The 25,935-nt window shown below is 43.4% G+C and overlaps 1 protein-coding gene across 1 annotated transcript in view; it reads left to right on the forward strand.

The window, feature by feature from the left end:
- Positions 1–7,254: 7,254 nt before the first annotated feature.
- Positions 7,255–25,935, forward strand: part of afap1l1a (actin filament associated protein 1-like 1a) — a 161,152-nt gene continuing 142,471 nt past the window's right edge. Inside the window, exons 1-3 of the mRNA XM_085996172.1 lie at positions 7,255–7,288; positions 17,979–18,107; positions 24,956–25,039. Coding sequence (XP_085852298.1) covers positions 7,255–7,288; positions 17,979–18,107; positions 24,956–25,039 — 247 coding nt within the window. The remainder of the gene's footprint in view (positions 7,289–17,978; positions 18,108–24,955; positions 25,040–25,935) is intronic.

Consider the following 25,935-nt stretch of genomic DNA (forward strand, 5'->3'; position numbering starts at 1 on the left):
TACAGAGGAGGCAGCACTGGAGATTGCTGGAGTAGTGGACGTTCTGGAAGTGGGGGACAGAGAGAAGGGCTCAGTAGAAGAAGCTGGTGACAGAATGATTTTCCATACAATTGCATGCCTTCCATCATTGCCTCATATGGGGTGTGATTTCAAGACAAGATGAATGCTCATCATGTGGAAAATGGTATGTGTCTGCAGTAGACATCCTGTATATCTAACTAATGTCTTTACTCTCCCACAGGTCTATCAAGAGCCCTCGCCCCCACTGTCCAGGAGGAACAGCAAGAAGAGACAGTGACAGCAGTGGAGACTACTTGTCGGAGGGTGCAGGAGTCTCCTAGCTCTGCTCAGCTGCATGCAGATGCTGAGCCTCGGGGGCCATCCAGGAAGAGGGTGATCCTGGAGCTGCAGGAACAAGTGCAGGAGGCTCTGACTGGTTTCACAACCACGGTGACTGCGAGTGTGCAGAGAATGGAGGAGTCCATCTCCAGCATGAGCAACACTGTGGTGCACTCACTGGCAACTATAGCTTCCTCCATGGATAGGATGGCCGCCTGCATGGAGGAGACACGGTGCCAGTCGCATGAGAACATGGTTTCTCTTCAAAATAGATGCTCATCTATGCAGGAGAGATGCTGATTTATGGAGGAGAGATGGGGAAAAATGGAGGAGAGATGGGCATCTATGGAGGAGAGAAACCAGAGGCTCATAGACGTCCTTTGTAGGAGGGATGTCAGCATAGAGGTGGGCCATCATGGCCCCACTGAAGTGCAGCAAGGTGCTCTCGAGCTACTTGCTAGCAGGGAAGTGCGGGTGGCCCATGAGGGGGAAGATGGTGGGAGGGGACATGGAAGTGGGGGCCTCCGCTCCAAGCGCTCTGACTTCCGCCCCTTTGCCAACCCCTCGGTCAGAGCCCCAGATGCCTCCCCGGACAGTGATGGCCGAGTCTGCGCATGGATAGTTGCAGGAGGAGCAGACTTTGGCAGAGCCATCAGTAGCTCCAAAACCCAGAGGACAACCGCCAAATGCATCTAAACAGGCGCAGCATGGAGATGAGGAGGCTGCCTCGACCTCTGCTGAAGCCGCAGGGGTAGCATGATGTAGAAGCACCCGGAAATGAAAGATCCCACACAAATAGTCACAAGGGTAGTCACTCGGGTGTGTCTTTCTTTATCAATGTCATGTTAGTATTCTATGAAGTGCTGTTAATAAATCATCTAATTGTCACACTTGGAGGTCGTTTGTAAATTTGTGTGATGAAATGGAAGTGGCAGAGTGAAGGGTCATGGTTCATTTCACACTCAGCAATGGTGGTCAGAGGCAAAACAAGGGACGAATCATTGTTTGACTGCTGCATGGCGTTGGTGTGGGGTGATGCAAACCTGCGTATGCTGGTGGCAGCCACATGTATGAGCTGCATGAAGTTATTGAAATCTGCCATTGATAAGGATATCCCTGGCTTGACATGCAGCAACGTGCTTGCATACTGGTCGCATTGGAACCGTCGGCTCGTCCAGGTGTTCCTCATCCTCATCACCAACCTCATGGTGCTCCTCCTCATCCTCATCCTCCTCGCCCTCCAATGAGGCTCTGTGCTCAGCGGCGTCTTCCTCATCCAGTACTAATCCTCGCTGCTGCGCTATGTTGTGCAGGGCACAGCACCCCATGACTATTCGGGAGACCCTGGCTGGTGCATACTGAAGGGCTCCTCCAGATCTGTCGAGGCATCTAAAGCGCATTTTGAGCAAGCCTATTGTCTGCTCAATGACACTTCTTGTGGAGACGTGGCTTTGATTATAACATCCTTCAGCCTCATTTGTTGACCTCCTCAAGGGTGTCATGAGCCACGTCTTCTGGGGATAGCCCTTGACTCCAAGCAGCCAGCTGGCAAGACTGTTTGGCAGTGCGAAGAGCTGAGGGATGGTGGAATGTCGCAGGATGTACGAGTCATGGTAACTGCCAGGGAACTTGGCCCACACATGCATGATAATCTTCCTATGGTTGCAGACCAGCTGAACATTAAAGGAGTGGAATCCCTTGCAGTTAACAAATGCTACTGCGTTGTGATGGGGCACCCTGATGGTCACATGTGTGCAGTCGATGACTCCCTGCACCCGTGGGAAGCCAGCTAGAGCGGCAAAGCCGAGCACCCGCTCATTGACACTAGCTTCATCAGTGGCAAAATGGATATAATTGGCGGACTTGTTAAAGAGGGCATCGGTGACCTGTGCGATGCATCTGTGGGTGGCCAACAGGAAATGCCGCAAAGGTCTGCTGCAGATGCCTGGAAGGAGCCTGAGAGGGCAAGGGTGAGTTTAACAGTCACTGGTAAGGAGTGTCCATCCCTTACTCTAGGCTGCAGGTCTTGCTCCAGTAAAGCGCAAATTGGCACTGCTGCTCCGTCATGTTGAGGAAGCTCATCCTCTGCCTGTATACCCTGTTTTGGGGGTATGGCCTCTGGCGCAGTGCAGCCCTGCGCTGATGCCCTCTGCCCTGTGCAGCATCAGGTGGTTGAGGGGAAGGTTGGCGCTCTTGTTGTTGCTGCTGCTGGTGTGGCTGGTTCTGCTGCTGCTGCGGCTGATCATCATCAGATTCTGAGGAACAAGGTGAGAGAGCATAAATCGTGCCCATTCTGATGATTCATATGGCAGGTGAAGTTCACATGACAGACCAATCTATCAAGGGGTAGATTTGATGTTGTAAGGAGGTGACAATGAAGAGAGTTTACTGCAAACACTTCCCAAATGCATAAAGCTTAAAAATCTGTTCCAAATAGTCAGGCCGGAAGCTCCTGAGAATGGAAAGTGACCAGCTGTAAAATGGTAGGTTTTAAACCACTTTTACATTTGAAAATTGGAATTAACCTGAGTCCCAGTCATAGAGCAACAAGTGACCAGTTAAAGGTAGCAGTAGTGAAAGCTTGGGAACACATCTCATCCTCACCCCTCCTGCCCCGCAGGTTAGGGGAAGCCAAGAAAAGGGAGAGAAAAAGAACAGTACATGAGGGACTTTTTTATGTTTAATACCCACTGGTTTTATTGACTATGACTTTATTTTATAAACAGGCATTTCTGCAATTTTCTCCAGATTTTTCAACTTTAGTAATTTAAAAATTATTTGTCAGTGAAGCTGCAGTTACGTATCACCGATACTGAAAACATTAACTGTAGGTAAAATCAGTATCATTGTCAGTGATATACTGGCTAAGAAATATTCAGCAGAAAATCAAAAGTGACAACTTACAATCCTGCAGATGGTCAAACCATTCACTCGGTGATGAAGAAATTTTAATCAGTGAATCTTCGATAAGTTTATAATGTCATGTCAGTAAATATTAAAATATTATATAATTTTAATGGGAAATATGTTCTTTCTATTGGCTGATTGATAGGAACCTACCAGCAGCAACATGATGACATCACTGCATCAACAATCAAACTGCCCAAACAAATCTTTGGACTTGAAATGACCCAAAGAAAGAGTTTAGCCTGAAGCAGAGATAAACACTGCGATAGTACAAACCTACTCTCCCAGCGACCAGCACATAAACCCAAGGAACTTAAAGCACCCTTATACTACAAAAGTAGTCTCCGGAAGTAGCATTCAAATGCAGACTCATGACTTCCATGTGCCACTTTCACCTATTTTCTTCCTGCCACTGCTCCATGTCAAGGCCGGAGACCTATTATTACCACTGCCAAAATAGAAGGAATCTGGCTCTGGGCTTTTACTTTTGACTGCAGACCCAACAGCTGCACTTGGGCCTCATGAAAACGGTTGCCCGGTGCTATTGGGTCTGTGGTGATTGGTCATGTATATTAAAGAATGGGAGGAGCGCTGCGTAGCTGCTGTTGACAACACTCCATCAAAGTAAAACCACATTCGGCCGGCCCCAAAAACTGCCAAGTATACAAGGTCCCTTTAATAACAGAACCATCAAGCTGTAAAACAAACATTTTTAATTTTAAATCATTTGACTGACAAGCAGTGAATGCCACAGGGAAATTGAAAATTAATATAGGTGTATTTTAATGCAAAACTATTTTATTATTGTGTTTAAGAATTAACAATATAACTAGTGCGAATGTAGACGTAAGGTGCTACTGATATCTGCAAAGCAAACAGTAGGCCCAGATACAAGTCAAGATGGAACTCTGAAGGAGCTTTGTTTCCTGTTGAATTAACATTTAATAATTGAACTGTGAACTGATACAAAAAAAACTCCCAATTTCTAACTTTCTCTCCTGAAGGTATTGCCTGTTGCAAGGTTCCACACACAGCCAAAATCCTCCTGTTACCTCACCCAAGGGAACATTTCACATGTGTGATAATAATTGTTGGCGGACTTTTCAATCATAGCCTGATTTGTTTTCACCCAAAGTCCACACACATGCCCTTTCCAGTAAGGGTCACTGGATAGCAGTCAGGAGCGGAAACCCTGGAAGATTTTTCCCCTCCCATGCCCAGGGCTGTGGAGGACAATTGTAATGTGTCAACTGCTGCTCTGACTGAGATTAGATGACTCAGCGCAGACCAGGAATGTGATATTCTCTAAAATAAAAACAAAAAGTGCTGGAAAACACTCAGCAGGTCAGCCAGCATCTGTGGAGAGATAAACAGAGTTAATGGCCCCGATATTTACTGGGGCGGGGTTTCAGGGTGGTGGAGGAGTCCCCGAACGCCTTGGAGTTTTAATTCTTTTTAAACAGATTCCCCGCCTGTTGACAGGCTTGGCTGCCTGCCGGGCAGGGAAATCCTGCAGCACGAGACCGCAGCCCAGGGGCAGGTAGGTTTAGTGGTTGTTAGAGGTAGGGATCATGGGGAAGGGGTACAGAACAGCATGGTTGGGAAGGTCAGGGAAAGATCGGAGCGGGGGTCGGAGATCGGAGGAATGATGGGGGTTCAGGGGAGAGTCGGAGATCGTGGACGAGATGGGGGATCGTTGATGGAAGGGTCAGCGATCACGGGGTTGGGTGGGGGTGGTCGGTGATCAGGGGCCGTTGTCAGTGATGGGGGGGTTTGTTAACAGGTAAGCTTGTTGGGCCTGGAGGAAACTCTCCTCTTCCTGACCTACAAGCAGTGCTGTAAAGGTACTTACCTAATGCATCCAGCCCTTCTTGCCTCCTTTTACTTGCCTGGTTTCCCGAGACACGGGAAACCCGGCCAACATAGAAACCCTGTTAAAATGGAGGCATGCAGACTCCTTAGAAGGTTTCAATGACCAACCCGCCTTCTGAGTGCAGATTGGTCACCCGCCCCTCGACCCGCCTCTGTTATAACCGGAAGTGGGCAGGTTTGAAGCGGGTTGGATTCCTGTTTCAGATTTGTAACATTGTCGCCCCATATCCTAGCGCCTCGCCCCAACAGCAACAGGGAGAGGAGGCATCAAGCAGGTGGATGCCAGCTCTAGGGGCGCTACTTAAAGGATCATAAGTAATGAGTCGCAGCTGTCAGGTCAGTTTCACTGCTTCCTTGTCAGCTTCACATTGTGCAACAGTTTAATTCAGTCATTTGAAGGTTGTTTAGTATCAGGAGTGCTGTGGCTACTAACAATTAGTTACATTTATCCTCACAACATATCAAAGTGCTACACTTGGTTACATTAATGGGGGCTGAACTGGCAGTTGACCTGGCCCTCCAGGATCTACGACAGAGGGTGCGGAGGCAGCAAGAAAGATTGGAACATGTGGCCAGAGGGAGGAGAAGGGCCATGAGGGCTGCTTGAGTCATCTGGCTCCTTCTCCTTGACCTGCTGCTGCTAGCTGAGACGGCTGCACAGCCAGCAATGATGAGAATTACATTCTGTAGCATCAGTGAACCTCCCCTTTAAGAACTGAAAAGAACCTGTGACAATGATGACTTGTGATTGGACTGCACCTGATATTGGTCAGCGATTCGAGTTTAACGTCACTGAGATAAGCCATTAGTGCTTGATTTAGCGCTCCAATCCTTTTTTTGTGCAATGAGACTGAATTTTGCGAGCAGTCTGAAGCATTAGCACCTGGCACTAATTCTCAAACTTTTCAAAAGTTACTGCCCATTCCTGGGCTATAATAAATTTCTCCCCCTAAATGTTTATGCAGCAAACATATACAACAACATGTATTTATATAGTGCCTTTAACGTAGTAAAATGTCCCAAGGTGCTTCACAGGAGCATTATCAAACAAAATTTGACACTGAGCCACATAAGGAGATACTGTGACATGGACAACATAGTGGAAATTAAGACAATGATTTCATCTTCAGCGACTACTCTGGAGGAGAAACTACTTTTAGCTTTGAAAAATTTGGAACAAGATTCTCTGATGGTCCAATTATGGACTGTGTGATACTAAGGCATACAGACCCAAAATAATCCAGATTTTATCCCTGGTCTGCACTAAAGGAAGCTGATTTCAGTTTCAAAGACAGGAAGGATTGTACAACTGGCCTCAGCGCCATTTGAGCCAAGGAAAGGAAAAACCAGTCAGGGTTCCTGCTTATGATTGATATCTAATGCCTCCTGCTGGAAAGTGCGGATGTGGGTTTCGGTGTCGAAAGGTTTGGGCTCAGTTGTGAGGCCCATTATTGAATAGTCGACTCACTTTGCTCTTTAAACTCAAACATGAACTCCAGCTGAGTCAGAATCTTCAAGACAGAAGGGAAGAAAATTGGAGAAAAAATAAAAGGTGTAGCATGAGATTGCAGTAGAGTTTAGGGTCTACAATGGTTGTATTGGTGCCATCACCAATATGTGTGGTATTGGAAGCAAAACAGGCATTATTCACTGTTCCATAGCAAGCAGAATGCCTAGTGTCAGGCAGGAATCCTTTAAGAAGTCTGTGGCATTTTGATGGAAACTGCAGATTTTAATTTTCAAACAATTTAAAAATTCATCCAATATGAACTGCAGTCTCTTCAAAATCATTAGACAGTACTGATCTAGTGAGATCATATATTAACAACAAGCAGACACCCTGGTGCCAGTAAAGGACAGTAACCCTTGTGATTAGCTGAGGCTGTGATAACCGGCATAAAAGAGAGGAACACAGAACCAGAGAAACCAATCGAGACAGTGACAAGTTGCTAGTGGAGCATTTGTGGCAGGAGACGTCCCTGAGGGAGGGACCAAGGCTGCTTGAAGACCAACAGCAGAAATCATCAAACCAAGGAGCAGTCTGGACTGTAATAACTGTGCTCAGTCTGAAGAGAAAAGTCTAGGAATCAGACTTAAAACCTTTTCTGGAATTGCTTGGTGGATTTTGAGTTAAAGATGTTGTCTGGACCTTACAAAGCTGCTGAAAATGGTAAGTTCTAACTTCTAACTATTACTAATTGTTCATTAAACCAACATGTAGGTTCTGCGTTTTTCAGTATTACATTACTCTTTTTGTGTAGTGCAAATAAAGTTAATAACACTTTTTTTAAATGTAAGAAGTCACACAACACCAGGTTATAGTCAAATAAAACTGTTGGACTATAACCTGGTGTTGTGTGACTTCTTACATTTGTCCACCCCAGTCCAACACCGGCATCGCCACACCATGACTTTTTTTTAAAGTTAGGATTGGTCTGAAGCAAGTATTTTGCTTAAATCTAAAGTTTGCCAGGATTTTGCTTGCATCATATTTTTGATTTAAGTGGAGATGACAGTGTTTGAATAACATTGAAATGTGAACTGCCAAAATGATATACTTTTAAAAATGTAAAGTAAGGATTATTATACCAAGCACAATATTTATAAAGTAAGCCTCCTAACTCATGTCGTCCTAGATTCAACACTTCTGTTAACCCCTTCCTGCAGTGTTATTAAACAGACGGTGCTGAGGATAGCTGCTGCATTCATTCATACAATAATTAGTGTCGGTGCGGAGTGAAACTGCTTAGCTTTGATACTGCAGTTGTCATGAATGCAGTTTGAATCCAGAGTCAGCAGCCTAACACTGGAACAAAAAGGATTCAAACTACCTGGAGAAGGTTGTCTCACTCCACTTTGCTTCAAAGTCAGTTTGGGCCTTGACACCTGATTTACATTCTGTGAGTCTGGGATTTCCTGTGTATTTGCGGCCAGATACACACGCAATCGAGGCACACATCAAATACGTGGCTTAATAGATTGTGGAATTTTAGGCATAAGCGGGTTATGCACGCAGATACAGTATGCCTAAATCTCCTCAATCATTTACAGCTGTCCATCGATCCTTCCGCCTGAACACACTCTGCCCATAATAATGGCCTGGCCACCAATTTACAGAGCCTCATACGTGAGTCTCCTGCAACTGCGCTTGCTCAGAGGCTCTCTTCAAATTACAGCCACATTTTCAGGCACAGCAGAAAACAAAATCATTTTCTGATGTTTTCATGCAATTTGAACGTTTTTAAAAGTTTATCCTTACTAAGAGCTGCGCTGTATTTTCTGTTTCTTTTAATGCATTTTTATGGCATAGGTGTAGGTTACATTAAAAATGGAAAAGCTTCCCCAATTGCAGGTTCCTACATATGCTGTGTCTGATGTGCATGAATGATGGGTGAATGAGTTGAAACTTTAATTTCCATACTTAAAGAAGAGAAATATATGATGTGAGTTTCGCGCTTTCCTTGGGCCCCAATTGTTTATGCTGATTGACACCCATTTTACATTCGAGCATATTCTATTGAGATTCGCAGGAACTCTGAACATAACTTGGCATCGGTAGAATGGGTGCGAGAATGGGCGCAATTTCGAGTCTAACCTCCGGGTAGCGCCCACAGAGGTAGTTCCAGGCCCATAGGTTTAACATTGGGGGGCGGGGGGGGTTGAAGCCAAAATGGCTTTGCCCTAAGAAAAAATGAAAGACTTGCATTTATATAGTGCCTTTCGCCAATTCAGGATGTCCCAAAGTGCTTTACAGCCAATGAAGTACTGACACTGAATCTGTTGTGTGAATGCAATGTTAATATATGTCTTTTTTTGAGACTGATAAAGCTACTTCTAGTTTTAAAGTAGGAATGCCTAATCGGTCAATAAAAGTGCACGCAGCCAAATCTGAATGTCAGTACCATTTCAAACTTATCATCACAAATTAACGCCAGCCTTGATCAATAAGCTGCCGGCAGTTAGAACACCCAAGCAGTGCTAGGAACACTGCCAGTGAATGGGTTAAACTTGAGCAAGTTACAAAGCTTGGGAATGGATCTTGAAAACTACATTTTCATTTAAAATATAAATATTCCAAAGCATTTTTTTAATAAACTAAATAAACACTTTTGTGTGTTATTCACACTCATTGTTTTACTGTGCGTTTTAAGTTTTATTGGCACCTGACTGTGAAACAGCTGTTACATCCACATGTTAGACCAGCAGTTTGGCAGAAGGATGATGCATTTTCCCCCTTTTTCAACAATGTTACTACAGCTTGTAAAATGTCTGTGCAGTAACTGAGGCTAAAATGTTCCAGTTCCAGGTTGTTCCTTTCTTTTCTGCACCAACTGAAATTTACAAGTTGGCTTTTCTCAACTTTATTTTGCTCTCACTTCCTTACTTTTGATTTTTCTGTCTTTCTTCTGATTCTGTGTGTTCTCTTTTTTTGCCCCTTTGCAAGTAGAGGAATTTTCTGCAAATACCATTTGTCTTCTGTTCTTCAGTATTGCACTCATCAGTTTCTGAGGGATGGTTACAGGCCGACACAGTAAGTCCCAGATGTACTGACATCAAACAAAGCGCCTCAGTGTCTGATGTTTATCAGGGATTATCCAGTAATAACCAGGAGGGCAACACTTCATCAGTATCCCTTCATGTATTTAACACAAGTGGCTTGTCTGGTGAATGCTGATGTGTTGTTTTCCACTTTAAGAAAAACCTGTGTAGGAGTCCATTTCTGAAAATGTGCAGAATTTTAAAGTGGAGAGCGGGAATGTAACTTGAGTGCTTCGGTTGCCATATTCCCCTTCAGCCAGTGGGAAGGGGTAATGTAACATGAGTGCCTTCGGTCACCATGTTCCCCTTCAGCCAATGGGGAGGGGTAATGTAACGTGAGTGCCTTCGGTCACCATGTTCCCCTTCAGCCAATGGGGAGGGGGAATGTAACGTGAGTGCCTTCGGTCGCCTTGTTTCCCTTCAGCCAATGGGGAGGGGGAATGTAACGTGAGTGCCTTCGGTCACCATGTTCCCCTTCAGCCAATGGGAAGGGGGAATGTAACGTGAGTGCCTTCGGTCGCCTTGTTTCCCTTCAGCCAATGGGGAGGGGGAATGTAACGTGAGTGCCTTCGGTCGTCATGTTCCCCTTCAGCCAATGGGGAGGGGGAATGTAACGTGAGTGCCTTCGTTCGCCACATTCCCTCCTTCAGCCACTGGGGGTGGGAGGGGGACTGTTGCACAGGTGAGTTTGGTCACCGTGCTCCCTCATTCAGCCAGTGGGGGGGATGGATAGTCTTGTGTATCCCTTGCTACCATGCCAGCTCCTTCAGCTAGTGGTAGAGGGAGCAGAGCATGGTTTTTGCTCTATGACAACCCTTAATGGCACTCCATTCGTCACTGAGAGGAAATGTGCTTTTTTATTTATATTCTTTATCTAATTTAATTCATTTTCACCCCGCCTTAGACTATGTCAAATGCCAATGTTCAGGTTACAAGAACAGGTAGCTGACTTATTCTGAGCTGTGTTAGTATTCAGTAAGCAGCTATTTGGAGATGCATGATAGCAGCCTGGAATGAATATTTGATCTCTTGTGGTAGATTAGAGATTCGATAGTGTTGCTGTGAAGGCCAGATATATTTATTTTGTGTCCAAATTTCTTTCTTGTTTTAATTCTGCCACAATTTTTTCCAAGTGGCATCAAAAATATATCCAAAACATTGAAGTCCTAAACATGATAGTGATATTGGATGACATGACCCCTTGCCCCTCCAAACTCTGCACTAAGCATTAAACGCTACTTTGCTTGAATTTTTGTCACATTTTCAAACTTAGTCCAGGATGAATGCCATGAGTACTTAGTGTACTGAATAATTCAGTGGTAAAAACCTGCCTTTAGGCTTTAAAACATCACACAGCAGCCAGGCAAAGGTGCTTTTATATTGTCTTTTTTAACCTTTGTCCAGGGAGATCGCCCTCCATCCATCGCTGTCACCCTTTTAATCTGCTGTAGCTGTGAAAATGTTGGTGAGCAGCTCCTCACTTTCTCTTTCCTGAAGCCAGCTGCTTAATCTGACCGCACATTTGAGGGTCCACATTGTCCTCAGTTACTAAGCATGGGGCCGTTTTTACTACGGAGTGCAGCGAACACAGGGAGACCTGTGTACCTCACGTCACCTGCCCTCCTACAATATAAAACACAAAAAACTGCAGCCCATTTTTATTAAAATGCAGTTAAGGGACATCTTTCTTGACACAGTTTATTGTAGTCATCATGAAGATAAATTACCTTAAAGGTATTTGTTTAAACCGGCAAGGTGACCATAGTCGTGAGCTTGGATTATGAGACACTGAGCAGTCGTAAAATTAAACATGCTCTCTGTTGAAGTGGCTGTAGGAAAAATAGTACAGTGCTTCTTTTTTGCTGGGGGCAAGAGATGACATTAAGATATTTTACACCCACAATGATGTTTGACATCATGTTGAGTACAACAGAATATTCCGCCAGTTCAAATCATCCATAGCTGCAGTATTGCAATACTGTTTAAAAGAGGCAACTTCAATTCAGAATATTATTCATTCTGGGTGAACAAATAACTTATTTCTTTAAACAGAGTTTTAAACAAACACGTTTGATTGACTCCACAAACTGACAAATATGGCTGTCACCTTTAGCTGTGCAATTATAAACTGAGAAAACAATGTATTGTACTTCAATAACCTGAGTTATTTTCTGAGTTGTTTCTGAATAAATAAAGATTGACCAACACAATGCAAAGCTAAATGTAGAGGAATGAGCCCAAGCCATCCACAACCCCAAACATGTGATACTGAGCCCTCAGGAAGAATGCAGCCATAGGTGGCGGAACCACCTGGACTGCCTTGAGTTAAGACGGCATATCTTTTAAATGTCAGCACTGATTGCTGAAAATCTCTGATAAATCATGACAGCCAAGATAAAGAAAGGAGCCTGTTAACTGATATTGTCTTAAATCCACTGTGACCTAATTCCTTCAGCAGGTTTGAATTCCAGTGTAACAAGTAACCTATTGCCCTACTCGCATGAATCATCCAACTCTGCTTTGGGTTGACTTCTGCTACCTCTAACTCAAGAGCTCAGTTTGTACTCAAAAAACATAAGCCACAAAATACATAGCTTATAGTTACAGACTATTTCTAGTCCAATACAGTTTTTGATTTATTATTTGACATGTGAATGTGTCAGAACAATGCCTTCGTGACTACATTTCAAAAGTAATGAATTGGCTGTAAAGTGTTTTGGGAAGCCCTAGGGATGTAAATATAAGTTCCTTTTTTCTTCTTTAGCCTGCCATTTCTTCATCTCTTTTTTTCCCTTCCAGCCAGAAAAGAAATGTGATAGTGAATGCTGAAAGTGTCAAATCACCTTACCTACCATGCATGCCTACTTACCTTAGCTTGCTGTGGAGAATTTTAAAAAGGGCCCAGCATGGAGTATTCCCAAAGTGATACAAACATCCCACGGGATGACTCAGGTCATTGTTAACGCAGCATAAAACAATGTGTAGAAATAGAATTATTGAGAAACTTGGGCAAGAACAACTGGTGATTTTGTAGCAACCAGGCCATTTACCATTCATGAAGTAGAACTTCAAGCTCCTCCTCAGGGGATGGGTACAACAAATCTTTTGCCAGGGACATCTTGGTGTGGACTTGCTGCTGTGGAAAATCACCACACTATTTAGCCATGGTCAAACTGTACTGCTATGTATCAGATGCACCACTGTGCTCTTCCAGTCCATTAGAGGAAAGGCAAAGCTAACAGAAGAACGTTCCTTTAGAAGAAAGCAGCACTAAAATGAAGGTTGTAATTTAGGATGGGTGGAACTAACTGCACAGCTGAGCATTGGACTGTCACTGGGAGATACTGATTCACTTCCATGGATTTGGATGGCAGTATGGGTAAGGCGTAACTGGAGAACAAGGGTATTCTGCAGTCTGGTATCCTTACCCATCTGGTTTCTATAATCTTTTTGACCCACTAGCTCGTATTGAATTCTCTGTTAGAATTGTCAAATTAAATTATGTAAATTTTTAAAAAGAAAAGAACAACTGGATCTAGTAGATTTGACTGTAGCATCTCCCAGCATTCAGCACACTATCCAATTATTTTAAAATGTTGGTATCACAATTCTGGACACATCAAAAACCACCTAAGAGCATCTGATAAGTTTGTAAAACATGCCAAGCCTCACAACAATGTTCACGGACTTTTATCCTCACACAATTGCCTTTTACAGGCACAAAAATAATGGAAAAGTAATAACTGGTCTAATTTCTAATCTTGGAGTGCTCCACTGGTTCTCAGCAGCTAAGAATCTATTGAATACTTACACACTGCAGAACCTAACAGAAACCTTAATACAAAAAGAAAATACTGCAGATGCTGGAAATCTGAAATAAAAACAGAAAATGCTGGAGAAACTCAGCAGGTCAGGTAGCATCTGTGAAGAGAGAAACAGAGTTAATGGCCTCGATTTTAACTGACCCGTGGAGTCGGGATTGGAGACGTGCGGGGGGGGGGTTAAAGTCCCGAATTCAGGGGTCCCGACACCATCCCACCGCCAACCCGCCTCCATGTAAGTTTCAAAGGAGGCAGGTACCCGCCCCGCACTGGGACCCGCCTACCCGAGGCGGGAAGGGATTAGTGACAATTAACTGCCTATTAACAGGTAGTTAACAGGCAGTTTTTAGCCTAATCCCTATTTTAAAGCTTGAAGTGTGGGATTCCCGACGGCTCCAAACCACGCCAAGTTAGAGGAGTCGGGCCGTCGGGTTGAAGGACTTGAAGGGGTCGAGATGTCGGTGTTCAGGTGAGTGATGGGTGCATGAGTGCATAGGTAAGTGTGTTTAGTGTGTCTAAAGTGTGTAAAGAAGTTTAAATTACCAGTACTTACCTTTACAGCCTTCCTTCCTCTAGGTTTCGGGAGTCCATCATCTAACCGGCACAGAAAGCAGAACGGCTGCGAACTGTCAAAAGTGACAGCCTGCAGCTTTCTGTGCCAGAGAGATTTCTAACTGAGTCTGTGTAGAAGGACTCATGTTAGAAGTAAGACTGTCAGTGTTTGACAGCTTCAAACAGCTGTGAAACAGATATTTCATCTGTCAAAATGTCTTGACAGATGAAATTTCAGTCTGTGACGTCACCTGTTGCCGGGTGGCCCTTAATTGGCCTGCTGAGCCCGCTGGGCGGGCTCAACAAGGTCAATCAAGTTAAAATCGCGTGGATTGGCCGTATCTCGATGGAGGCGGGACTACAACCCCGAAAGTTGTAGTCCCGCCTCCTTCCCGACTTCTGAGTGAAAATCACCCCCAATGTTTCAGGTCAATGACCTTTCGTCAGAACTGGAAAAAAGCCCTGCTTTTTTCCAGTTCTGACGAAAGGTCATCGACCTGAAACGTTAACTCTGTTTCTCTCTTCACAGATGCTGCCTGACCTGCTGAGTTTCTCCAGCATTTTCTGTTTCTAACAGAAACCTTCATTTGTGCATATGCTCAAAAATGAACTTAATGAAATAAGTAGAATATCTTGAAGCCATCTTCTAATAATGCAAACAGTGGAAATATTGTGAATTTTTTAATTCTATTTTGACAGGGTTGAGTGACATAGCAGTTTGCTGCACTTTTCACTATGAATATTTTCACTATGAAGCAGTTTTTAGTTCTGAATTGTTGACCTGTCTTTAATCTGCAACAGCTGCCTGAAACTGATCCGTGCAATCTTGAGACAGTGCTATCAAAACTCCACCAATGTTAATTGGTTAACAATTATATAGAAGGACTGATAATTAAGTCAACATTTCCCTGGAGCCCTGTAAATGAAGGGAATTCAAATGTCTACAACGTTTTGCAGTAAAAGGAAACAGAACATTACTTCGTTTTTGATATCTTACATTGTAAAACCTGGAACAATTCGAAAACTGTCTGTTGCACTATGGCCACACTGAGACTTGGTGATGTATTTGAACCTAACTTGGGCAGATTGGTGAAATTGCTCTTGTTAAGCTGCTGATGCTCTGTGGAATGGTTTCTTCAGTTGCAGGTTCTTTTGTGGTTGGTGTGTACATGCTCGTCAGATGTTGTGTGGGGGAATATCCCAAACAGTTTGAAAAGAGTTGTATGTTTTTTTTAATGTTTATGTTTACATGGATGGTGGAATCGATGGATTTTCAGGCAGCTTGGAGTTCAATATGATCTCTGACGTATACCATGACCATGTCATAAATCTTAGCAGTATTACAGCACAGGCATTTCTGCTTTACCACCACTCATGTACCAGATACCAACAATACTTTGAACAGTGAAATACTTATGATAAACCTATTATTGTTCTTAGCCCTTTTATGTGGTTTGGGTTATCAATATGCTACAGGGATTTAGTATGGGGGCTCATAGTTTAAAATCCTATTTAAATTAATGATATGTTGAGTGATAGTGGTACTAATGAGTTCGAGTTTGACTTGCCTCTGTGTAATTTGGTATGTTTTGTATTGTCCCAGTTCAGAGGAAGTTGTGATTAGAAGCTGTGTGAACACATTTTGTGAGAGCAATGCTATTTATTGACACAGAAAATAGCCCCTGCTGATAGTTTGACTTATTTATCTTCAGTTTGCTTTGGGCTCTGATCTAGCTGTGAGGTATGATAAACCCAAGAGACTGAGACTGAGAGGGGGAGGGGCACAGTCCTTGCGGAGGTTGAAAGTTGTGTGGATGTGAAAAGCCTGCAGTAATAATGTCACAGAAACTTTCTATCATTGGCTGAGTGGCAAAACCTAGATTATATCGGGAAACATACTATTTTTCACCAGATTACTTAAACACAATAAATAAAATGGTGCCGTGGATTATGTTGGACATCTTTATTTGCCAGCAAGAAAAAATGGCATATGAACACTGGATTAAAGTACCAAACATCAAAGTATTACCAGTTATTTGTATTCAAGTCAGTCTTCTCACTAGGGTGTCAGTAAAGTTTAATGGTGGACATTAAACTTAGACAGAGCTAAGCGATCAAAGCTCTGCAGTCCTGTCACATCCAGTCATGAATGGTGGTGGACAGTTAAACAAGTAACGGGAGGAGGCGGCTCCATGAACATCCCCATCCTCAGTGGTGGCGGAGCCCAGCACGCGAGTGTAAAAGACAAGGCTGAAGCATTCGCATCCATCGTCAACTTCCTCCTGAGGTCCCCACCATCACAGATGCCAGTCTTCAGCAATTTGATTCACTGCACTTGATATCAAGAAACGGCTGAGCACACTGGATACAGCAAAGTTTATGGGCCCTGACAACAGCCTGGTTACAGTGCTGAAGACTTGGACAACAGCCAGGCTTGTAACAAGTGGCAAGTAACACTTGCGCCACACAAGTGCCAGGCAATGACCATCTCCAACAAGAGGGAGACTAACCACTGCCGCTTGACATTCAACGGCATTACCATCGTTGAATCCCCCACCATCAACATCCTGGGAGTCACCATTGTCCAGAAACTTAACTGGACCAGCCAGATAAATATTGTGACTACTAGAGCAGGTCAGAGGCTGGGTATTCTGTGGCGAGTGACTCACCTCCTGACTCCCTAAAGCTTTTCCACCACTTACAAGGCACAAGTCAGGAGTGTGATGGAATATTCTCCACTTGCCTGGATGGGTGCAGCTCCAGCAACATTCAAGAAGCTCGATGCCATCCAGGACAAAGCAGCTCACTTGATCGGCACCCCATCCACCACCAGTGCAACATGGCTGCAGTGTGTGCTATCTACAAGATGCACTGCAGCAACTCGCCAAGGCTTCTTCGACAGCACCTCCCAAACCCACAACCTCTGTCACCCAGAAGGACAAGAGCAGCAGGCACATGGGAACAGCACCACCTCCAAGTTCCCCTCCAAGTTACACACCATCCTGACTTGGAAATATATTGCCGTTCCATCATTGTCGCTAGGTCAAAATCCTGGCTCTCCCTACCTAATAGCACTGTGGGAATACCTTCACCACATGGACTGCAGTGGCTCGAGAAGGCGGTTCACCACCACCTTCTCAAGGCAATTAGGGATTGGCAATAAATGCTGGCATTGCCAATGACGTCCACATCCCATTAATGAATTTTTTAAATGTCAATTTTTCATACAATGTCCACTTAAATCTTCAAAAATAGCCAGTAGTACAATATTGGTTTTGTCCTTCCAAAATTGGGTTGTGCATTGAGAGATCATTTTCTGCAAATATTACCCTAGGAGAAAGTACTAATGGGTACAGGTCTGTCACTGGTGGCATAGTGGTAGGAGCAATTTGAGGTAATGAAATAAGAGTATCATATTAGCACAACTTTAAAGCAATTGGCTGAAGTACAATTTTCCCTTCAGTGGATGGGTAACAATGTATTAAATAACCATAGTGACAACACTCCAAATGTTCTTCTGTTGATTTCTTCCAACCTTGCATGCATTGTCTGCTCCTCTGACAGTGAACTCCTCCTCACCCCTTCATCCCTCTCCTTCACTATTGCCAGCTATGCCTTCAGGCACTACACCTATGTCCTCTGGAATTTTGTTACCTAATTTTCTCTACCTTTCCATCTCCTGCCCCACTTTCAAAAAACCTTTCTCTTCAGCTGTATTTGTGGTTCTCCAACCCAGCATCTCCATTGCCGTCTCCTTTCCCCATGCTTCGTATCCACCATATCCTTTTCATCATCATTGTAAAATGCTTTGAGGCATCTTTCTGCAACTGAGGAGCATTATAAATGTTGTTATTTTAATTGTGGTTGCACTAGTTACTACTGTAGCTTATACTGGGCAATAGAATTTGTGTAACGGAATAATTGTGGAACTTGCTTTCCATTATTTAGTGGTGGAGCAGCTGATCCCAGAACTGAATCTCTTACTGAAGTTACTGGACCATGAGTACCTGAGCACCACCACCAGAGAGAAGACGATGACAGTGAGCAGCATGTTGCAGCGACTTCAGCCAACCTCTGGTCAGTGGCCTAAATTAAATTACTTTACTCCCACACCAATTCATTGAGTTCTAACTGAAACAAAGTCCTGTTTGGAATGAGCTTTAGTTTATGAAATATTAAGTTTTGTGCTCAATTGTATTTTCCCTAATTTAATTGCTCACTGTCTCACTCACCATCCCATTTCCCCCTTCAGCTGGGGAGGAGGAGGTGGGCATGATCATCTAGATTCCACCACACTTACCGTCAGTGCCTCTGCACGACTGACCAACAGGAGGTGCTCTTTATTGGGGTTATCTCCCAAACTGAAAATCTCGAGTTCCCAATGGGCATGATCTTACAACACAAAACTGTTTCTAAGTTGGCACTAATTGTCAAGCTCATTCAGATGTAAGAAATTGGAAAAAAAGTGTCACACTGGTGCAGTAGGGGGTGCGTTTCTGAGTTTAGGGCTGAGGCCTGTTGTTGGCGCAAAGTAGCCCTGGTACAATAAGAGGGGGGGAATTTTTCAGGGGGTCAGCGGGCGCGTTTGTCGGCGGGTCGGCTGGGAAAATGTTTTTTGAACCCACTGTCAAGCCACCTCCACGCTAGTCGCCCAGATGTTCGGCCTGTCATCGCTGAACAGACCCAACACCAAGCGGCGGGGAAGGCAATTTAGATCATTAGAGATTGTTAAGAGGCATTTAAATTGTATTTTAAGCTTATCTTTAGATTTTTAGAGTTCACCAATGGCTTCCCCACTGCTCGGGGATCACGTCAGGTAAGGAGGTCGGGTGTTGTGTCATGTGATGAGTTCTTCACTTGACAGCTGCAAATGGTCTATAAAAGCTCCCATTTCATAGGTGTTCACTTTCCAAGGTTAGAAGCTGTTACTGCATTTGGAAGACAGATTGAGCTTTATTCAGCTTGCAAGTGTTCAGAGAAAACTCTGTGTCCAGTGTCACCTCATTGGAGCAACCTCTCTCACCATTGACAGATCGCTTCTGTCATCTCAAGTTCACCTGCCATCTATAGCTCTTGAAACTATCTCACCTTGGTTCTCAGAATCCTACTACAATCAGCCCCAACACCAGCAGCACCAGACACACCAGCAGCACCAACAACAACACCAACCTTCTCCACAATCAGCTGGTACTGCACGGGACACAGGACATCAGCACCCCACCACATTGCTGCCCGCGATGCCAGAGATGGCCTCACCATAGCCAGACTTACTTCACTTGACATTGTACATCCTGGCTGCCACATAATGCGCCAGGTTGGCACCACCCCATACCAACACCATAAAGCATCCCTACAATGCCCAAGTCATTACTTTCACACTCATCGCCATTGCAGGGGGTACCATTATGTCTCACCATTCACTGCAACTCACTAAACCATTTCCAAAGGTGCACACAAATCTGTCCAAGAAAGCAAAGTGTTGAAAATAAAGATTTCAATGTTTGACATTGATTGATTAAGAAAGGGAAGATAGATTATGAAAGTAAATTAGCAAAAAATATAAAAACAGACAGTAAAAGTTTCTATAGTTATATAAAAAGAAAAAGGGTGGCTAAAGTAAATGTTGGTCCCTTAGAGGATGAGACTGGGAAATTAATGGTGGGAAACATGGAGATGGCAAAAACACTGAACAATTATTTTGTATCAGTCTTTACAGTAGAGGACACTAAGAATATCCCAACACTGGACAAACAGGGGGCTCTAGGGGGGGAGGAACTAAATACAATTAAAATCACTAAGGAAGTGGTACTTGGTAAAATAATGGGACTCAAGGCGGATAAATCCCCTGGACCTGATGGCTTGCATCCCGGGGTCTTGAGGGAAGTAGCGGTAGGGATTGTGGATGCATTGGTAATAATTTTCCAAAACTCACTGGACTCAGCAAAGGTCCCGGCAGATTGGAAAACTGCTAATGTAACACCCTTATTTAAAAAGGGTAGTAGGCAGAAGGCTGGAAACTATAGACCTGTTAGCCTAACATCTGTGGTTGGTAAAATGTTAGAGTCCATTATTAAGGAGACAGTAACGGGACATTTGGATAAACATAATTTAATAGGGCAAACTCAGCATGGTTTCATGAAGGGGAAGTCATGTTTAACAAATTTGCTTGAGTTTTTTGAGGAAGTAACATACAGGGTGGATAAAGGGGAACCAGTGGACGTAGTGTATTTAGACTTCCAAAAGGCATTTGACAAGGTGCCACACAAAAGATTATTGCTCAAGATAAAAAATCACGGGATTGGGGGTAATATTCTGGCGTGGGTGGAGGCTTGGCTCTCTAACAGAAAGCAGAGAGTTGGGATAAATGGTTCGTTCTCAGATTGGCAACCAGTAACTAGTGGTGTTCCGCAGGGGTCAGTGCTGGGTCCCCAACTCTTTACAATCTATATTAACGATTTGGAGGAGGGGACCGAGTGTAACATATCAAAGTTTGCAGATGATACAAAGATGGGACGGAAAGTAGTGAGTGAGGAGGACATAAAAAACCTGCAAAGGGACATAGACAGGCTAAGTAAGTGGGCAGAGATTTGGCAGATGGAATACAATACTGGAAAGTGTGAGGTTATGCACTTTGGCAGGAAAAATCATAGAGCAAGTTATTATCTTAATGGCAAGAAACTGGAAAGTACTGTAGTACAAAGGGATCTGGGGGTCCTGGTGCACGAAACTCAAAAAGTTAGTATGCAGCTGCAGCAAGTGATTAAGAAGGCCAATGGAATGTTGGCTTTTATTGCTAGGGGGTTGGAATATAAAAACAGGGAGGTATTGCTGCAGTTGTACAAGGTATTGGTGAGGCCACACCTGGAATACTGCATACAGTTTTGGTGTCCATACTTAAGAAAAGACATACTTGCTCTCGAGTCAGTACAAAGAAGGTTCACTCGGTTAATCCCGGGGATGAGGGGGTGGTCATATGAGGAGAGGTTGAGTAGATTGGGACTCTACTCATTGGAGTTCAGAAGAATGAGAGGCGATCTTATTGAAGCATATAAGATTGTGAAGGGGCTTGATCGGGTGGATGCGGTGAGGATGTTCCCAATGATGGGTGAAACTAGAACTAGGGGGCATAATCGTAAAATAAGGGGCTGCTCATTCAAAACTGAGATGAGGAGAAACTTCTTCACTCAGAGGGTGGTAGGTTTGTGGAATTTGCTGCCCCAGAAAGCTGTGGAATCTACATCATTAAATAAATTTAAAACAGAAATAGATAGTTTCCTAGAAGTAAAGGGAATTAAGGGTTACGGGGAGCGGGCAGGAAATTGGACATGAGTCTGGGTTCGGAATGGTCATGGCCCTGTGGGTAGTGGAGTGGGCCCAGGGGCCGTGTAGCCTTGTTCTGCTCCTACTGTGTTCTAATTCTGTTAGATTTCAGGAGATGGTTTTATTCCTGTTCCTGGCTGGGGTGGAGATCGCCTTTACAGAAGGTAAGTACTGTAGAAAATATAGGGACAGAGTGATCTCCTGGAAGAATTTCGATCGCCTAGATGGGTCGGAGAGGAATTTCCCAGATTTTTTTCTCCCAAATTGGCCATTGGGTCTTTATCTGGTTTTTCGCCTCTCCCGGGAGATCACATGGGTTCGGGTGGATGCAGAGTGATAGAAGATTTGAGGTTAGGATCAGATCAGCCATGATCTTATTGAATGGTGGAGCAGGCTCGAGGGGCCGATTGGCCTACTCCTGCTCCTATTTCTTATGTTCTTATGTTCTTACTTCACATGAACATTGGCTAAAACACCCAAGTGCCTACCCTTGGGTGTTGTTAGTTGGTATGATTGGACTAGGATGAGGGCGAGTGTGAGGGGTGGCTAGTGAGATGGGAAAGTGATAATGTAGATAGAGAGGGATGGGTGGAGGTGCAAGGTAAGTTGGTGTGAGTAAGGGTGTGCAGGAGTAAGGTAGGGAAGGCAGAGTGATGGAGATGTGATGAGTGGCACGGCAGGATGAGGTTGAGTGTGGCTTTGCAGTAATGTTTCGTGATCTACTGAGATCATTGAAAGGTTTGCCACTGCAGCCTGGTCTTCCTGATGACATCCCTGCTTGTGTCCTCCTGTGCAATGTGCAGCCAGGCTGTGTTGATCTCCTGGGGAGGTCTCTTCCACTCATGGGAAGGGAAGAGTACCTCCCAGCGTGCTGTGACTCCCTCCATAAGCATATGGAGGGAGTCATGGGAGAGCCTGGGTGCAGCCCTGCACCTCTGTGCAGTGCTTGTCAATGTTTGCAGCACTTCAATGCTGTAGAACACTGAGAGCAGAACTGTCAATCAATTTGTGTATGGTCCCTTTAAGGAGACCGGCTGATGTTGCTTCATCAAGTGACGTCATCAGACCCGCTTCCTTCAATTGGCCGGGAAATGCGCTAGGCGGGATTAACAAGCCCAATCAGTGTATAATTCATTTCACAGAGTGAGCTGGGGCCAGCAGCGGGGTCGACCCCGGCCGCACTGGACACGCCTCGGTTGACGAAATTGCGGCTGAGGTGTCCTCCTGTGATTCGGACTGAGGCATGTTGTTAGGGCAGAATAGAGGTAGCTTTATTGTACATCTAGGTGTGCTATACATAACCTTAGAGTGCACAATGCTGAAACTTGATCACTGAAATGATGAGCGTTCCATTCTGTTCACTAGCATTCCTCATTTTGATAAGTACAAAAAACATACTATTCAGACTGTTATGTAGGTTTGTGGTTAAAATGTTTCTTCCACACATTTTTATACAATTCCCTTTAAAATGGCACCGTCTTTTGTAACAAGAGTATTTGAAATTCCGTTTTTCCATTTGTAGCCAATCGTGCATTGTTGTCTAATTATCACATTTGGCGATACATCAAGAATGCTTGTAGCTCTAGCCATGTAATGATGATAAGTTCATTCAAGAGTTCTGCTGTCTCTGGCTGTGCATGTCCCCACATGATAAAACAGAACAATCGACATTTATCCTTTATCATGTGGAGATATGCAAAAAGAGCAAACATTTGCTTCAGCTCTTAGAAGAGATTAGAGCAGATTTTCATTGTCTAACAATTGCCAGGCACAAGGAGGCAAATGGTTTTCTAGCTTTGAAGTTTTGCAGTCCAACTTTGGTTTGACAACATGGTGCTGCTTCAGGGCTATTGTGAATTTCAGCTAATCCTTAAAAGTGACATTTATATTGTCTACATTTAATTTGTTTCCATTTAGTTTCAGAGATGTTTCAAAGTCTAGTTCATTTACAAAATCATGATCACTCAGATGGTTTAGAATAATCAATGTTGACACATGGAATTCAATAACACCTAATTGTAGGCATGTGAAATTTCCATACTATGTCCACTTAAACTGTGAAGCCAGCAATGCAGTTGTAGATTTTAACCTCCCATTGTGGGCTGTGTTTGTAAAGAACATTTTGAGCTGTGTGACATTATAGTGAAGTGTGTCACTGATTGTATTGGTAATTTGGGTGATAAATTGAGTATGGCACAGGAAGCATATTAGAACATTAAAACATATTGGTTTAAGTGTGATTTTCCTATAGCATAAGTCTAGGGACAACACTGAATATGAAATGTCAACAATTCCTGATTAGCAGGTGCTCACTGGGAAGAGGATTTAAAATGTATTTTCACGTTTTCAAAAAGTACAAGAAACAGAGGTAACATTTTCCAGGATTGTGACTTGAATTGAAACTGCGTTACAGACCTGAGCCTGGTGTTGTTTGTTACTGGCTTGCAGTTTGTTTCTTTTGGGATTCTGTTAATACTAGCCTCATGGGAAGTTGGAAGAATCTGTGTTAGAACACTGAAGGGATATTTGTTATTGAGGAGCTGCTGATCAGTGTGTGAGGGAAAGTTCACAAGTAGACTGAAATTAGAAGGGTAGAGTTTAGGAGAAGCTGTGAATTCAGTATCAAAATGTTGAATCGCTGTATACATTATCTTAAAATAGTTTAACCCTTTCCCATCCAGATGTTTCACCAGTTTTAATGATTTTCACTAGGAATTTTGGGCTGCTTTATGCAACAGATGCTTTAATGTCAAGTTACTTTCTGCCTAATTGGGCAGAGCTAAACAGCAATTAGTAGGACTTTGACTTTCCAGTAAATAAACAGTGGAGCGGTGACAAACTTTACACAGTATAGTTTTAATTTGGAGTATGACACAGCATTTTCTGTCCAAACCATTACTTGTAACAGTGTATCAATGATTAGAAATGTAGGAGTTGGAGCTTTAAAGTGTATGATCACTTAGTTTCTGCCTTTGCTACCTCTAGCCTTGACTATTCCAACGCACTCCTGGCTGGCCTCCCACATTCTACCCTACATAAACTTGAGGTCATCCAAAACTCGGCCGCCTATGTCCTAACTCACACCAATCCCGTTCGCCCATCACCCCTATGCTCGCTGACCTACATTGGCTCCCGGTTAAGCAACGCCTCGATTTCAAAATTCTCATCCTTGTTTTCAAATCCCTCCATGGCCTCGACCCTCCCTATCTCTGTAATCTCCTTCAGCCCCACAACCACCTCCCCCCACCCCCCCCCCCCGCAAGATATCTGCGCTCTTCAAATTCTGCCCTCTTGAGCATCCCTGATTATAATTGCTCAACCATTGGTGGCCGTGCCTGCTGTTGTCTAGGCCCTAAGCTCTGGAATTCCCTGCCTAAATCTCTCCACCTTGTTACCTCTCTTTCCTCCTTTAAAACGCTCCTTAAAAACTATCTCTTTGACCAAGCTTTTGGTCACTTGCCCTAATTTCTCCTTATGTGGCTCGGTGTCAAATTTTTTGTCTTATAATACTCCTGTGAAGTGCCTTGGGACATTTTACTATGTTAAAGGCACTATATAAATATAAGTTGTTCTTGTTGCTGATTTTGCTGTGTCTCTTTCCTCAGTTCCTGAGACTAATTATATGTACATGAACACCTCAGATTGTCGAAATGGCACAAGCTTTGTGGAATCCTTATTCGAGGAGTTTGGTATGTAATGCCACATTTTTGCTTTGAAATAAAAGGAACATAATTACAAGGCTAATTATAAATGTTAACAATCATAAGGTTATATTTTCAGAGATTCTGCACCTGCAGCACCACCTCTGGTGGGAGGGTGTAATCACTGTGTGACAAGTTTATATAGGCAGTTCCCACTATAAACATGGATATAGGAATTTATAATGGAAATATAAAAATAACGATAGAATATATTACTTTCAAATGAGGACTGAATTAATCCAATTATTCCTACATTTTAACCCTGCTCAAGTCATCTGAAAATTATACTTGATCTTGACTCCCCATGTTGAAAACCACAACAGATCGACAAATACTTTTTTGTATACACACATTCTTAAACAGCGCCAACACTAGTCCTGCCATCTAGTTACAGATATATCAAATGGTTGCTTCAAAGATACCATTAGCCTTCATTATTAACCCTTTTGTTAATGCCTTCTTGTGCGAGTAAAGGTAACCTTCTCCCAATTAAGAGCAATGCAATAATTTATTAAAACAATATTATTAATATTCAAATCTGATAGAAGAAAATTCCTGGTTCAGTATAGGCAAATATTGACCAATTCCTACTTATCGTTGACTGAGAAAGTACTGAGAAAATCTTACATGAAAATCTGGCAATAAATTACAATTTATTCAGTCTAAGTGGATTCCACTGAGGTCAGCAATAGACATCTACAGAAGTTTTGTTTTGTTATAAATAGCACAAAATGGATGTCTTCATATAAAGTTGTGACATTCTGTGCAATTTTCAACCTGTCTTAACTGTGAAATACAAAAATGCATCATTGATGTTATCTGAAATAATCGCACATTTTTGAGTCATTGTTTATGAGCACCGAGAAGGAACTAGCCAGATAGAG

Source organism: Somniosus microcephalus, chromosome 8 (genome assembly GCF_052327205.1).
Source record: "Somniosus microcephalus isolate GS21.2 chromosome 8, FLI_Smic_1.0, whole genome shotgun sequence".
Classification (NCBI taxonomy): Eukaryota; Metazoa; Chordata; class Chondrichthyes; order Squaliformes; family Somniosidae; genus Somniosus; species Somniosus microcephalus.